The sequence below is a fragment of the Polyodon spathula genome, chromosome 7, assembly GCF_017654505.1.
Source record: "Polyodon spathula isolate WHYD16114869_AA chromosome 7, ASM1765450v1, whole genome shotgun sequence".
Lineage (NCBI taxonomy): Eukaryota > Metazoa > Chordata > Actinopteri > Acipenseriformes > Polyodontidae > Polyodon > Polyodon spathula.
The window spans coordinates 42,443,862-42,459,001 of record NC_054540.1 but is presented as its reverse complement, the minus strand read 5'-3'; the positions used below and the strand labels follow the sequence as shown (position 1 = coordinate 42,459,001).

Below are 15,140 nucleotides of genomic sequence, written 5' to 3'. Positions count from 1 at the left end.
AAAACAGGTACATGTTTAATCAGGCCCCAGAATACTAGGAAAGAAGATGTATTATCAGGGACAAAACAGTTATTGTGTGAATACTAATGGCAAATATTACTGGGGAAATGGGTTAAAATGTAGCGCAGCAAACCAGATGTTTTGTATCTATCTCACTTACAGCATCATGATTGGGAATATGTGGTTACCATATGTACTAACTGAAATTAAGATTAATGCAACTGATGACTTTGAGTTCTCTGTTCTAGGTCACCCTTTGTCTGCAGCTGAAAAGATAAAACTGTTACTAAATGAACAGGGTAATAGTCGTAAGGCTTTGATTGAGGTGCTGAGAAAGGAGGGGATGTTGGAAGAACAAATTTGAATGTATAAATGATGGGCAGACCATGGAGGTTAATTATGCTAACATATATTGGGACTATTTGTTTAAAGGATCTGTAGCACTGTTTGCTTACTTTACTGTGTGTATGCATAATGTTTTACTTTCTGAAAAACTTCATTCAAGGACATTACATGGCAATTCTGAGAAGGATGTAGCAGTTAGAGTGTAGGTTATAGTCTGAAGATGGGTAAGAACTGGTATTTACAGATCAGGCAACCTAAGACAGGATTATAACACTATCCGTGGTTGAATTTATGTGGAACATTTCTTTAAGTTTCAAAGTTTCCGGGGGGGGGGGGGACTCTATTTTATACTGTAATAAATGGTTTATATAAAATGAGTGAAGGATTTTTGCATCAATTTCTGTCTTTTATTATTATTGTGTGTCAGGAGTCAATGCTTTGATAATGTCTATTCTGAGCTTACTGTCTGGGGCATAGGATAAGCAGAGATAGAATTCCACAGAAGCCATAACACCAGTGAAAATGTATTGTGCTTCTTATCTGTATATTATCTGTTTAATAATAATATATATGGAAATTGTTTGTACTTCAAATGCTGTGCATGTCTTTTGCTTGAAGGATGAAAATCTTATGTATAGGGATAACACAACCCAGTGTCTGGTGCTTAGGTTTACATCCTACTGAGACCAGAATTAGCTGCTCTGTTTGTATTCTATTACTACAATAAACCAGACCTTAATTTTACTACCTTTACTTGTTAGTGGTGTGTGTTTTTCTTACAGTAGTGAGTAGTCTATGAACCCTTCTATTCCAAGTAGAATAAATTTGTAAGCAGTAATGTAATGATGGTGCCTGTATTTATTAATATCACCATTCTCTGGGTGTGTTGCAAGGCACGAGGCAAAGCCTTTCTGCGCTTAAAAAATGGGTTAACTTACTAAATTGAAAAAAAAACAAAATTAAGTAAAAACATTTTTTAATTAACAAAAAAGTCATTCTCATTAAATAGATGTTTAAAGTGCAGTTTTTCTTTAGTTGATTTGTTATATTTCTTACAATTCTTGGCTTGTTCATTACACTTTAAATGTAAAATATTACTGGCCATATTCATCATGACACAAAACAAATTAGTCTGCCTTCAAATCACGCAGACCCTTCCTCACAAGACCTGCAACAGTATCAAATGACATTGCTGTTTTTTTTAGTTTTTTAATCGTCCTTTGTTATGTGGGTTAAGGAGGTATCCAAAACAAATTTGTGCTACTGCTTCACAGTAGTGAGAAAGACGTTATTTGCATTATGGAATACCCACTTGTTAAACTAACTGGAGTGTACAACTGGACAACGTGGAGAACTACTTGGCTGGTGTTAAGAAACAATTTAAATAAAATGCAGGGCACAGCAGAAGAAATGATACCATCATATCTAGAGACATGTATTCATAGAGAAAGGTATGGCAGGAATTGTCGAGATGTATTTCTAAATATTCTGCATCAGATGCACAGCTGTGCAGGGGGTGGGACCAGCGACAGCAGGCAGCAGGAGATGCAACAAACCAGAGGCGAGTTTTTAATTGATTTGAATACTTTTTTTTCACTACTTTAATTTACAACATTTACATAAATATTGTTAGTCATGTTTATTGTGTTAAATTCCAGTATGTTTTTCTAGTGGGGTATGGATTAGGGATGGGACAGTATGAAATTTTCACGCTATGATAACCATTAAAAAAATACTGTGGTAACCTTAATATCATGGTATACAGTACATCATGCAAGTTATCAAATAAAGGCTCAGATGAAGAAAGACTAATGTAAATCACTTAAATTACCGTAATTCACAAAAATAGAACCAACAAAACACGCTTCCTTTTATGGAACAATTTAAACATTTGGTATTTAATATTTAGTACCTAATCATTCTTGCGAACCCGGTCAGATGAACCAGCGTAAGAGAGAAAAGAACGTCAATGGGCACAAGCCTGGAGTTAAGTGGCCAAGAGCTTGTGAGAAAACTGAATGAGACACAGTCAACACGGATCTCTGTTTTACTTTGGAAAGGTTAAATGGAACAGTTGAAAAGAAGCTGGATAAATGTGGGGGCATCATCTACGCATATGGAAGCGAGAGGTTTGGAATTGAAGAAAGGAAGGAAAAAGTACAAACTATTCCTGGAAAGTCTAGACGGCAGCAGGAGATTGAACGCTTAGTTAGAGAAAGGAGGCAGTAAGTAAGCAATGGAGAAAAGCAGAACAAAGTCAGAAGGAGGGACTCAATATGTTAAAAAGGGTCATAAAAAATAAGCTTGCAACATTGCACAGAGCTGAGCGCCTATGGAAATGCTACATAAAGAAAGAGCATGTGAGAACTAACTTTTATAAAGATCCATTCAAATTTGTAAAGAAGATATTCACCAGTGAGAAAAATGGCACACTAAAATCATCTAAGTTTGAGCTGGAGAGATATTTGGAGGAAACACATACAGATTCAAAAAGGCAGGAGCCTATGTTAATTCCTTCTGACATCCCACCTATCAATCCATCTGAATACCAAATGGAGGACTGTGCACCTAAGTGGAAAGAAGTAGAGCAAGCTGTGAAAAAAGCAAGGGCATCATCATCTCCAGGGCTTAATGGAGTTTCATACAGAGTGTACAATGTGCTTCTGGAGTTCTGCGAATCTTGTGGAAATTAATGTTGCACCAAGAACATAGTGCTGAGCAGGATTAGTCTGTATACCAAAAGAAAAAGATTCTACAAGCATCGGTCAGTTTCGTCCTATTTCCCTATTAAACATAATAGGCAAGACTTTCTTCCGCATTATTGCTCAGAGATTGTCAACCTACCTATTAAAGAACGGCTTCATCGACACTTCAGTACAAAAAGCAGGCATTCCAGGTTTCCCAAGATACTTAGAACACATCAGCGTAATCTGGCAACAAATTCAATCAGCAAAAAAGTAGAGGAAGGAGCTCCATGTGACATTCCTGGACTTGGCTAATGGATATGGTTCAGTGCCACATGAACCTCTTTGGGCAGCATTTGATTTTTTTAGCGTACCAATGACAATAACAAATTTAGTGAAAGCCTACTTTGGAGATTTGCAATTTAGTTTTTCAACTTCAGAATTCAGCACTGCCTAGAAGTTGTAATAATGGCAGGATGTACCATTTCTCCACTGGCTTTTACCATGGCAATGGAAGTAATTATTAGGACATCAAAATGTGTAGTGGGAGGAGAGTGTTTGGCTTCTGGAATGCAACTACCACCAATTCGAGCATACATGGATGACATGACAACAATGACTACAACAGTAGCCTGCACTAATCGGTTATTGAGTAAATTAACCAATAACATTGAATGGGCAAAAATGCAATTCAAGCCCACTAAATCAAGGAGCATCTATATAATTGAAGGTAAAGTAGTAGATAAAAGGTTCTACATTAACGGTGAGGCAATACCAATAGTGTCTGAGAAGCCAGTGAAAAGTCTACGGAGATGGTACAACAGGGATCTTAAGGACACATTTGGTGTGGGAGAAGTTAGACAACAAGCAGTGGAAGGGTTGAAGAGCATAGACAGCGGCGCTTTCCCAGGCAAACAAACTCTGTTGCTTTGAGTTTGGTCTACTGCCAAGACTGCTGTGGCCATTGACTATATACAAGGTTTCCTTGACAACAGTTGAGACACTGGAAGCTTTAATCAGTTCATACGTCAGGAAATGGTTGGGAGTTCCACACTGCCTCAGCAGAGTGGGACTTTACGGTAAAGGAATACTGCTGCTAACAATCTCTACTCTAACCGAGGAGTTTAAGTGCACCAAAGTCCAACTAGAAATGACATTAGTAGATTCATGCGACAAATGCCTAAGGGTGGCAGCACCTGTGTTGAAGACTGGAAGAAAATGGACGGCAAAGAAAGCATTGGAAGATGCTAAAGCTGCCCATCAAATCGGAGATATTATGGGGAAAGTTCAACATGGAAAAGGAGGTCTTGGTCTCAGTTCAGCTCCTCCTACATGGCACAAGGCAACCCCAGCTCAACGGAGGAAGCAGGTAGTCAACAAGGTGCAAAAGCAGGAGGAGAGGATCAGGTGTGTAAAGGCTGTTTCCCAGGCCAAGCAGGGAGAATGGATGAGATGGGAAAGTGTGGAACAAGGCAAGATCAGCTGGCAAGACCTATGGACAATGGAACAGAGCAGGATCAGTTTCCTCATCAGATCAGCATATGATGTTCTCCCATCACCACAGAACCTAAACCTCTGGGTGGGTGAGGATTCCTCATGTCCTTTGTGTTCATCACCTGCAACATTAAGGCACATTTTGACAGGATGTAAGGTGGGTCTTAGTCAAGGATGGTTTACTTGGCGCCATGACCAGGTGCTGCGATGTTTGGCCCTAGCATTGGAAGACAAGTGTAACCTGGCCAATAAGTTGCCATTAGTTCCATCAAAACATTACACACAAAAGACAGTATTCCTCCATCCAGGAGATCATCGACCAAGAAAAGGTCTTAAAACCAAGCCTCGCCCATGACAACTGGAAACTGCTAGACTGGAAGATGCTGGCAGATGTTGGTCAACGGCTTATTTTTCCACTTGAGATTGCCACCACTAACCTTCGACCAGACATTGTCTTATGGTCTGGATCTGATAGAGTTAACAGTGCCATGGGAGGATGCAGTGGATGAGGCATATGAGAGGAAGAAACTTTGTATGCTCCACTAGCTGCTGAAGCAGAACAGCGAGGATGGAGAGTCCGTGTTTACCCAGTGGAGGTGGGTTGTCAAGGATTTGTGGTACACTCTACAACCCGGTTTCTCAGAGATGTTGGGTTCAGTGGCCAAGAGTTGTGTCGCACAGTGAAGAATTTATTTGAATCAGCAGAAAGGACACAACTGGCTGTGGTTGAGACGGAAAGATTCTGGATCGGGATCTCAAGCACAATAGAAAGAAAGCAACGCTGATATACAGGTAAATAAGCTGGTCTGAGCTAAGTGGGGGATGGAGAGGGGTGATGCTGGGATGCCGGAATCACTGTTGAGCCCTCTAGAGGTGTAGTGGGCTAGTTGGCGAAACACCAAGGACGGAAGGTGCCCACTTGAAGACCCCAGAGATGTACCCTACTTAGCTCAATCCAGACGGTTGTCATACTGATGTGCTGGGGAGACCGCACTGGGTTGATCCCTGGAGCCAGCATCACAGCCGTTGTGTGTGCTGATGTGCTGGGGAGGCAAAATAAGCTGATCCTTGGAGCCACCATTACACTTCTGCAATCAACACCAGACAGAAGGATATCTACATCAGATGGAAAGTAACGCAAATGGATGGAGATGCAGACGGATCACATTAGTTTACTGTAAAGCTACGTCATGGTGCTTATCTTGGTGAGAGCCGAGTTCAAATCAGCATGAAGTTAAACATCTACTCTCATGTAATATAAATCATTACCATGCCAAATAACTTGGTAGGTTTCTTTTTCATAAAGACAATCAGAATAATAATGCAAAAAAAAAAAATACCAAAACATGTTATTGGATTTACATTTACGACATTGCACAAAAATGCTTCCAATGATTATTGCACATGTGGAGTTTGTTAAAAAAAAAAAAAAAAAAAAAAAAAAAAAAAAAAAAAAAAGATTTCTTCACTTATCTAAGAAAATTGGAATACTGTTACAACTTGTTTAAACAAAATGACGTTGATAATAAGTAGGCTACCCTGCTGCAGTCGCGGGTCTGTGCTAGTTTTGTTTGAGACATCGGTTGTGTTCTTATAGCGCAGATTTCCGCAGTTTTGCACAGTGCTGCACAGAATCTCGGAGATGCGCTGTAGACGTCACTCAACACCCACAGAAATCTGTGCAGATTCTGCATAGTCCAGCGCAGCTTTGAAATGTTACTACGGGAGGCTGGCTGTGGCTGTGAACCAAAGGGACGATGCAAAGATCATGAGTGAGCTGCTAAACGTAATGCAAATAACCACTAAAACTACTGCTGCGACCTTGTTAGTGGAGGTGAATGACATTTTATCATTATACAGTGAAGCCGTGAACAGCCTTGTCAACGCTATATTACATAAATAAATCAATTAATAATAATAATAATAATAATAATATAATAATAATAATAATAATAATAATAATAATAATAATAATAAAACATAATGTACTAAATCCGCAATAAGTGATGTATAATTTTACAACAAAGTTAATGTTACTCTATTACATTAAACTGACTTCATAATCCAGACAAAGTTGTTGAAGCTGACACCCTGGGATCCTTCAAGAAGCTGCTTGATGAGATTTTGGGATCAATAAGCTACTAACAACCAAACGAGCAAGATGGGCCGAATGGCCTCCTCTCGTTTGTAAACTTTCTTATGTTCTTATGTTCTTATGTTCTAAATATAGCACGTTGAAAATGTGTTCTATGCTGCAAGGTTTGGAGAAGGCGTTTCTCTAAAATCTGTGTGTGACGTCAGAAAGACAGCAGCCAAGAGAAGCCGGCGCAGCAAGCTCTGGGTAACAGAACGCAGCATTTGAAACGTGTATTCTGTGTCGTTGACCGTTTCCTTAAAAACCATTATCAAAATACAATATCAGTTCACAAAAAGAACTTCCTCAGACACTTTTCTAAGGCTGCAAGTACCATCTCCTGATTTAGAAGATGCATGTTTGCAGTTAAAAAAATGCGCTAACCGGTGTATAACCGAATTACGATAATTGCGGTTTAGAATAAAAGAAACAGTATTAATACCGTAATGTACCTAAACCGCGTTGAACCGAAGTAAGGGTTTGACAATTCAATTTTAAAAATCAAAATTTTGCCCTTTAACACTAGAACCTCTTCGGTTATACTCGTACCTAGAACCGCCGCGGTTATACTCGTACCTAGAACCGTCTCTGGCGGTTATTATGATTGTTACATTTTAAACAACATCAATACTAAAATGAAAGACACAACAACTCAAGTATTATTCAAGCAGGTCATATAAAACATCTGCAGAGCAGAAACACTGTTAAATGAACAATTAAGCATAAAAGGCTTTATTTTCAAAAGTACCACAAAAAATGAAAAACTATGATAAAATAAACATTTCAAAATAATCTAGTGTGTAAACAGGTATATGTACATACAAATATATTTTTTTAAATTTAAAACTTAAGTAACACCTGTTTTCTCTTGCATCACTGGGTGCAGCACTGAATCCAGGTTGAGCTGCAGTAGCCTGCTGCTGCTTTGCAGTTTTCTGATCAAAATGTTTTTAACGAAGCACTGTGACTAGCTTCAAGATGAACTCTCTCCTATTGATATTTTCCTCAGTTCATTCCTTGTACAAAACAAAGGAATCTATGGCTGCCAGATCCAGTAGAGATAACAACAGGCTTGTATATAAATAAATAAAATTGAATATTGGAGGTTATGTTCAAAATAAAAACATGTATTGTAAAGGCAGTCAAAATTACTGCTTTGGCGGTTCTAGATGGGCAGGATTATAACTTCCTTATTTTCGCTATCCTGTCTTTCAAATGCTGTCAGGGTATTTAATACACGTACTTAGCAAAAGTCACACACACAACCGCATAATTTCAGACACAGAGAGTAATTTAAATTTAAAATTCTCAAACTGACCGCAGTGGTGGTTAAAATGTTAAACTATATGTAAGAGAACTACTTTTCTGATTGTGATGCAACTTGGTTACTTATGTACTTTATCAGAATATGGGGGTGTATGGAGTGTCCATCTTTACCTACTCTTATGAATACCACAGATACATGTGTTTAACCTTTTAAGGACCAGGATCGTGTTAACCCGATCATGCTGAAGTGGGCTTCGAGAACACTGATCGTGTAAAGGTCATAGGGTGACCTAACATTTACAATTAGTTTTTTTGTTTGTTTTGTTTGTGTTTTTTAAAGCACCTCACAGGAATAATGTATTGACTTTACACTAAATGAAATAAAAGTTTAGGAACCATATTATTGTGAGTCACAATATCATTTATAATCTACCACCTTTTAGGAAACTTTCACGACATCTTAGGACGAATGGGTTCAGTTTTAAAGGGAAGTAGTTGGCCCTCTTTTTTTAATTTTCTCTCTGCTAGAGTATTACCTATTTCAAAAAGATACAACCAAACTGATTGGTATTTATCTGCAACTTGTGATTTGTTTTGTACCTTTCGTATTGATATAAATGCCTACCATAGATTGGTATTTCAGGAGCTACATTTTAATTGTGGCTATAGAGTGTGTTCTTAAAAATACAATATCGGTATTGGTATAGTTAGCTATAAAGCAGTATATTAAAATTTTTGATGGAGTGTTATGTACAGTGTCTGGTACACTGCATAACTGTGTGAGTACCTCAGTGCTGTTGCTTTTTCTGTCTCCAGGGGTCCGGGGGGTGTGGGGGGGGGTTGTCTGGAACGACACTAGATGCACCTGTCCTGGAGGAGTTGATGAGGATCCAATGGTGGCTGTTGTGACTTGGTGGCCTGACTTTTTTTTTTTTTTTTTTTTTTTTTTTTTTAATACTTTTGCACCTTTTGCAGTTGGTGTTTCATTTTGTTTTATACTTTGTGCACTAGCAAATTAGTGTATGTTGTGTTTTTTATTTATTTATTTGGTAACTTTTGATACTGTTAAGTTATAGTAATTCTATTGTTGTATTTTAATGGTTTTATAAGGACAAAAATATTTATTGTGAAACTGCACCCCTGTTTGTTTCTCTTGTCATGGTCTGTCTGTTCTGAGTTCCAACTGGTCATATTTACGAACCTGTGTTGCTTTATGATTGCTTTTTGTATTGCTAGGTCCTCGTGCCCCATATTGGTCATAGTTGGCTGCTGATTAAATTTAAACTCTGAGAGTGTGGCACCACATAAATATGATAAAAAAAGCACTTTATTTTGATGACTTACAGGGCCACCATACTTTGCAGTACATGCTTGCAACACATATCATTGGATAGGGGAGGGGCTGACGTTCACATCCTGATTATTTTTTGTTTCATGTTACATCACTGAGAGGAGCATTTAGTGTCTAAAGCGCAAAGAAAGTTTTGGCAGCATGAAGAGAAAAGACATCACAGCCTGTTTCAGAGAAACTTAAGAAAGATGTTGGTGCCACTATTACACATCTGTCTACTAGTAGACCTACATAAGCAGTGTCCAGATATACACGACCCCCCAGCACACTGGCATGGCAGTAGTTGTATGTTTGTCTTAACTGATGATGGCTGTCTGTGGTTGCTTTTGTTGCCTTGCCCCTTCTGCTTCTAAGGTGGTGGGTTTAAAAACCCTAACATCACAATTCCCTAATTTTGTCATTTTAATATCAACCCTAACTGATGCATTAACACATTTATTTGCAAATTATATATATATATATATATATATATATATATATATATATATATATATATATATATATATATAGATAGATAGATAGATAGATATATATACATTCTTAAGTAAGTGATGAACGATATAAACACCCACACAATAACCTTTCTGACATTCAAACTGTCCCCCAATCACCAGTACAGTAATCAAAACAAATAAGCATGTATGCGGTTAAACATCTTTATTAAGACATTACACGAATAAAAAATGCATTAAAACCTATGAATGTAATAAAAAGTACAGTAATCCGTCGTGTATCCGACTGTGATTGAACCAGAGTAAGGGCGGAATATAAAAGGTGGATAAATTAATCATGTTTTAAATATCATTATACACAGCTATAACAATTACTGTACTGTAACATTATTGTTTTGAGATTCAGCTTTTATTAGCTTGCTTGTTGTAAACAATCCCTTGTTTTAGAAAGGTACAGGGTATTAATGCTTGTGACAGGGTAGCTGTCTGCCGTGTGGGTGCGTGCATTCGCTGCTGAGTGACAGGCAGGAGGTCAAGAATTTGAAGTTGATACGTCCCGCAGCCGAACAGGATTTATTTACATATTGTACCGCTGAGCTGCGGGGTTTCCAGGATATAATGAGACAGACAACAGTTCAAAGCAGTAGGAAACCGCTGTCATTATTATTTTCATTCCTGTCCTCCCACTCACAAACTCAACTTTTCTTAACTCTCAATTCTCCCGCCAACAGATCCTGCTTCTCTTTTTTCAAACTTTCAATCTCCACACACAGACACCCAAGTCCCTCCCCCTTCATCACTCATTGGTCCAACACTCCCTATCTCTGACTACTGGTGCCAAACCTGCTCCCACCCCCCTCAGTGACGCACTAACATATAGGCTATAGTCACACAAGCACCAAAATGCACAGAGAATGCTAACAGATCTTTAGAATAACACAGTGTGACACAAATAATGAATATAGGTTATAAATCTCCCTCCCTCCCTGTGAAAGCACTGTGCAAAGGGAACAGAGCGTCCTGGACTGGATGACCAGCAATAAATTCCAAGGGTTAGGTAGAAGTCAGCCATCTAGAGAGGGGGCAGAGCTACAGTACACCAAGTCATCGATCCAGATGGAAAGCGACATGACAACTGCGAATTGGAGGAGAAACTGTTGCACTCGCTAACCAAGGGGGCATGACTGATGGTACAAAAGGGGATGTGGCTAGGTGATCTGTTCCTTTTGTTACGGTTAAGTCAAAACAGAGAAAGGAGAACCGTGATTTAACCGTGAGTGTTTTGTCTGTTAGATGGCTAACACGATCCAGAGTTGTCACTACAGGCCAGCACTAAACCCGGACAACACTGCACAAATGTGCACGAATAAATTGTATTGCACCACAAGCACTTTAGCACTCACTATGGACTTGTGATTGTTTGTGTGTGTTCTACTGTGTTTGTTCTTTCGAACTGTGTTTATTATTTGGGATTGTAAACTCATCGTTTGGAACAGTGTAATACACATTGTGTGTATTGCCTGGGATTATTCTTTGTGGTCGCCAGACCAGGATTATAATTAAACATATTGTTTGGACCGTGAATTTGTTGTCTGTCTTCTGTTTCGTAATCACATCACAACTACACCCACACACTGCAAGCCACTTTGCCACACACAGTTAACAAACGCAGATTATTTACAGAGTACTCCCATCCACTTCCCAGTCCATAATCAGGTCCATTCTCACACTGTCCCCAGCTTTTTGAAGCAACGTTGCATTGTTGCTCACTGACAGAGTTGCAAGCATGCTTTAGCAAGCGCATAGCATCTAACAGAGACATTTTATTTACACTGAATTTTCGTGCTGACGCTTTTCTCTTTCCAGCCATGGTTGCTTGCTGTTGCATCAGTGCTGTTTTCTCAAACTGTAAGTAAACCCAACACTGCATACAGGGATTAACTAGCCAAGGTACTGTACAGAGGCAATCGCTCTGTGTCGAGGTGCAAACAGATGATTGATTGATTTGTCAAGATTTTTTACTGAAATCTATGTGAATGGCAAGGATTAGTAAAAGCATTACTACAGAATAAGCAGTGCGTTTGTTATTTATATATATATGTGAATGGCACATAAAGCGATCCATATTTGCCTGAAATAATCAGCGTGTTATTGAAATCAATGGGAAGGGCAAACGCTATTTGTTTGATATAAATCCTGTATGCTAATTTGTATATGGGCTGCTGTGCATTATGAGAAAATATATAAAAACTCATGGCGATGCCACTCATGCATTATGGCTCAAACCCAACTCAAGACGTATTGTGTGGCAATATATTCTGACCCATATATTAAACTCTCCCTTTTCATATCTTATTTTTCCCCGATTTGGGTGTTTTCTCCACTAGCCAACAAGAAAGGAAAACAGTATCCTATCATAGTTTATTCTAATAAACTTAACTGTTACACACTGGCAGCGTAGTTTAAAAATGCCCTGAATACAACATGAATATAGCATTTCGATTTCAAGACTGTCACTAGCAAAGTTTGCATAAATATTTTCAAAATAAATTTGTTAAGGCAGGAGAAAGGCAGAATCAAGCACATCCTATCAAATTAATTTTCTAAGCTTTAATAAATGACCAGCAAAATTGTTATATTCTGTTCTGTACCAGTACCAGCTGGTGACTTCTAAAGTCCGAAGAGGCACAAAAACCTGTTGTTTCATCAATCTGTGAGGCAAAGTGGTTTATAGTGTGCAGGTGCAGATGATCAACGAACAGACAGACAATTATAATCCAGGTGCAAAGTTTGTTTAATTATATTTTTGTGTCCAGTGCCTGACGGCAAAACAAACAGTAAACAATAATGAAGGTAAGTAATACAGCAGCGTGTATTACTTAATTTATAATCCCCGGGTTTGCCCCGCAAATAATAGTCCTGTTTTTATTATACACCCACACAAAACACTTACACAAGTCTGTTAGTGCGTGAATTAGTGCTTGTGGTGCAAATACAGTTATTTGTGATACAAGTGCAGTGCTATTCCGGGTTTGTGCTGGCCTCCGGCGACAGCTGCGGAACGTGTTAGCTGTCTAATGATAACAAGCAACAAATAGACAGAACAAACAAACACTCATGATATGGATACAAAAAACACAGGTCCAGAGGTTTCATTTCCCCTGCTACCCTTGTAACAACAAAGCACACTTTCATTAAGATTGCGCTAGGTTGCATCCATAAATTCATTTCATATACTGTGTATATATATATAATTGTATTTACCTTCCATCTGCCTTCATCAGTACTGTAGTATTGTAGCTGGAAGCGCAGCACACAGTTTGATATGCTTCTCAAGCTAGCTGGAGCTTGCCACTGAATGTGGAGTTCACCCAAGTATCCAGGGTCTAGTATCTTTAGGTTGGTTGGAGGGTCAACTGGGAAACAACGAAAAGAAATATGAACAGTAAATACAATGGATTTAAAAATAAGTAGAATCACTACTACAACTGAGAGGTCGCACATGGTTTTCGCTCCCTCCAGTAGCAATTTAAAACTATTAAAAACAGTTATTTAAACCTTTTATTTTCAAAATATTTTTATATTTTCTTTTTTCTGAAGTGATATTGCACTTTCTTTGTTAATTTATTTGATTTTATTTGTTTATTTGTCTTTTAAAAAACACTGTGGTTAGAAGCAAATGGTTAGAGGGTGTCCCTGAGAAGGAGATACCCTCGCTGGAGCCTAGTGAGAGGAAGGGTGGGAAAGCCGCCTGAAAAACAAAGCACCTCACCCCCCAGGGGCTTGAGCCTTCCACCACGGAGGAGTAACCACTCCTGTTGTGCCCCCCGAGATGAAGCAGGGGGTCTCTTCTGGTGGGATAAGGGGGAAGAGGAAGGCGCAGGCTGGGCTCTCTGGTGGGTAGGTGAGAGATGACAGGCAGGCTGGCCTGCCGTCGATCATCAGCAGGCCTTCCTTGTTTGCACACAAGTACAAAAAGATTGGCCTGTCACCAACACTGAGGGGCCAGTTTCAGTAGCAGTCACTGAGGGGGCAAAGAACGGACCCCCAGAACAGCTGCCTGAGCCCCCCCCCCCCCCCCCCCCCTCTAATGCCAACAAGGGTGCTGAATCGTATAGGTGGTGGAAGGAACACCTGATCAGGCAGTTGTGGGTTCCACTGAGAAGTTGGAGCCCGTGTCAGTGACCACCGTTGACAAAAAAGAGGGAGGGGAAGAACTTGAAGCCTGAGACCGTGTTTGAGAGTGTGCCTGAGACTGGGCCTCACTGTCAAAGAGGAGACCTCAGAGGGGAAGGAACCATCCATGTTCGCACCACGTCCACACCTTTTATATCGAGGGTGTGGATGGTCCCCAAAAGGGTCCTTCTACTGGCCTCTCCTGCCACGTTCTCTGGCCATGGTCCGCAGCAGGAAGGTGGAACTGGCCCTGGATAAATGGAGGGATCTCCTCATAATCTTATGATCTGTAAGGTCCTCCCTCACATTCGGGCCTGAAAGTTTCATAACCAGTTGGTGAGCTTCAAGAGATCTCAAGGTCTCTCGTGAGTACATTGAATGTGAACTGAAAAAAGGAGGTTACTCCTTGTGTTTCCTACAGGAAGCTCACGCCACTCCAGGGACTGAAGCCAACTGGCTACTGAAGTGGGGAGGGGGGGAATGTCTTTCAGTCACCTCACTGAAAATATCTTGTAGGGTAGCAACGTTTTTCTTCTGGTCCTTTCTTCCCCAGTACTCGATATGAACATCTTTTACACCACCGGACCCAGGACGGAGACATCGGAGACCTGTTGAGCATGTACACTCCGTCCTTGGGTCTGGAGAGAGTCCAGTTTTAATCGCTGAATTTTGACCAAAGTGAGTAACATCAGCGCCGATGACTGCATGGTCCTCAGGGGGGATTTCAGCTGCACCCACGAGGCTGCGGACAGGGTGGGGTATGAACCCTACCCGCTCTTGTCGGCAGCTCTGAGGGAGCTGACTTCTCAGGTCTCTCTGGTTGACATCTGGCAATGGCAACATCTGGATGCCCCTGCCTTCACTTTCACCAGGGTGAGGGTGGGGCATGAGTTTCAGTCCCGGATCAACAGGTTTTGCATGTCGTGGAACGATGCTCACTGCATTCACTCCTGTGACATAAAGCTGGCGCAGTTCACAGACCACAATCTAGTGTTCGTGATGGTGGCCCTGGTTGGGGGATGAGCACTTTGAGCGGTATTTCCAGGACTTCTGGACAGTCTGGCATGGCAGGCGATCTCACATCCTCACAGAGGATGGACCACAGAACACACTTCTTCCTCACATTGGAGAAAAAGGGAGATGGCAAAAACATCACTTGCTTTTTGGTGGATGATGGCTCCCTTCTGACTAATTCAGAGAGCATGAATGAGAGGGCGAGGGCTTTCTACTCTGCCCTA

General features: G+C 40.2%; 1 protein-coding gene across 2 annotated transcripts in view; it reads right to left on the bottom strand.

Moving 5' to 3' along the window:
* The window catches only part of LOC121318633 (interleukin-13 receptor subunit alpha-2-like), a 113,056-nt gene that overhangs the window by 33,052 nt on the left and 64,864 nt on the right, over nucleotides 1-15,140 (bottom strand). For both annotated transcript variants that reach the window (XM_041255523.1, XM_041255522.1), the window contains exon 3: nucleotides 12,991-13,142. In XM_041255523.1, coding sequence (XP_041111457.1) covers nucleotides 12,991-13,142 — 152 coding nt within the window. The remainder of the gene's footprint in view (nucleotides 1-12,990; nucleotides 13,143-15,140) is intronic.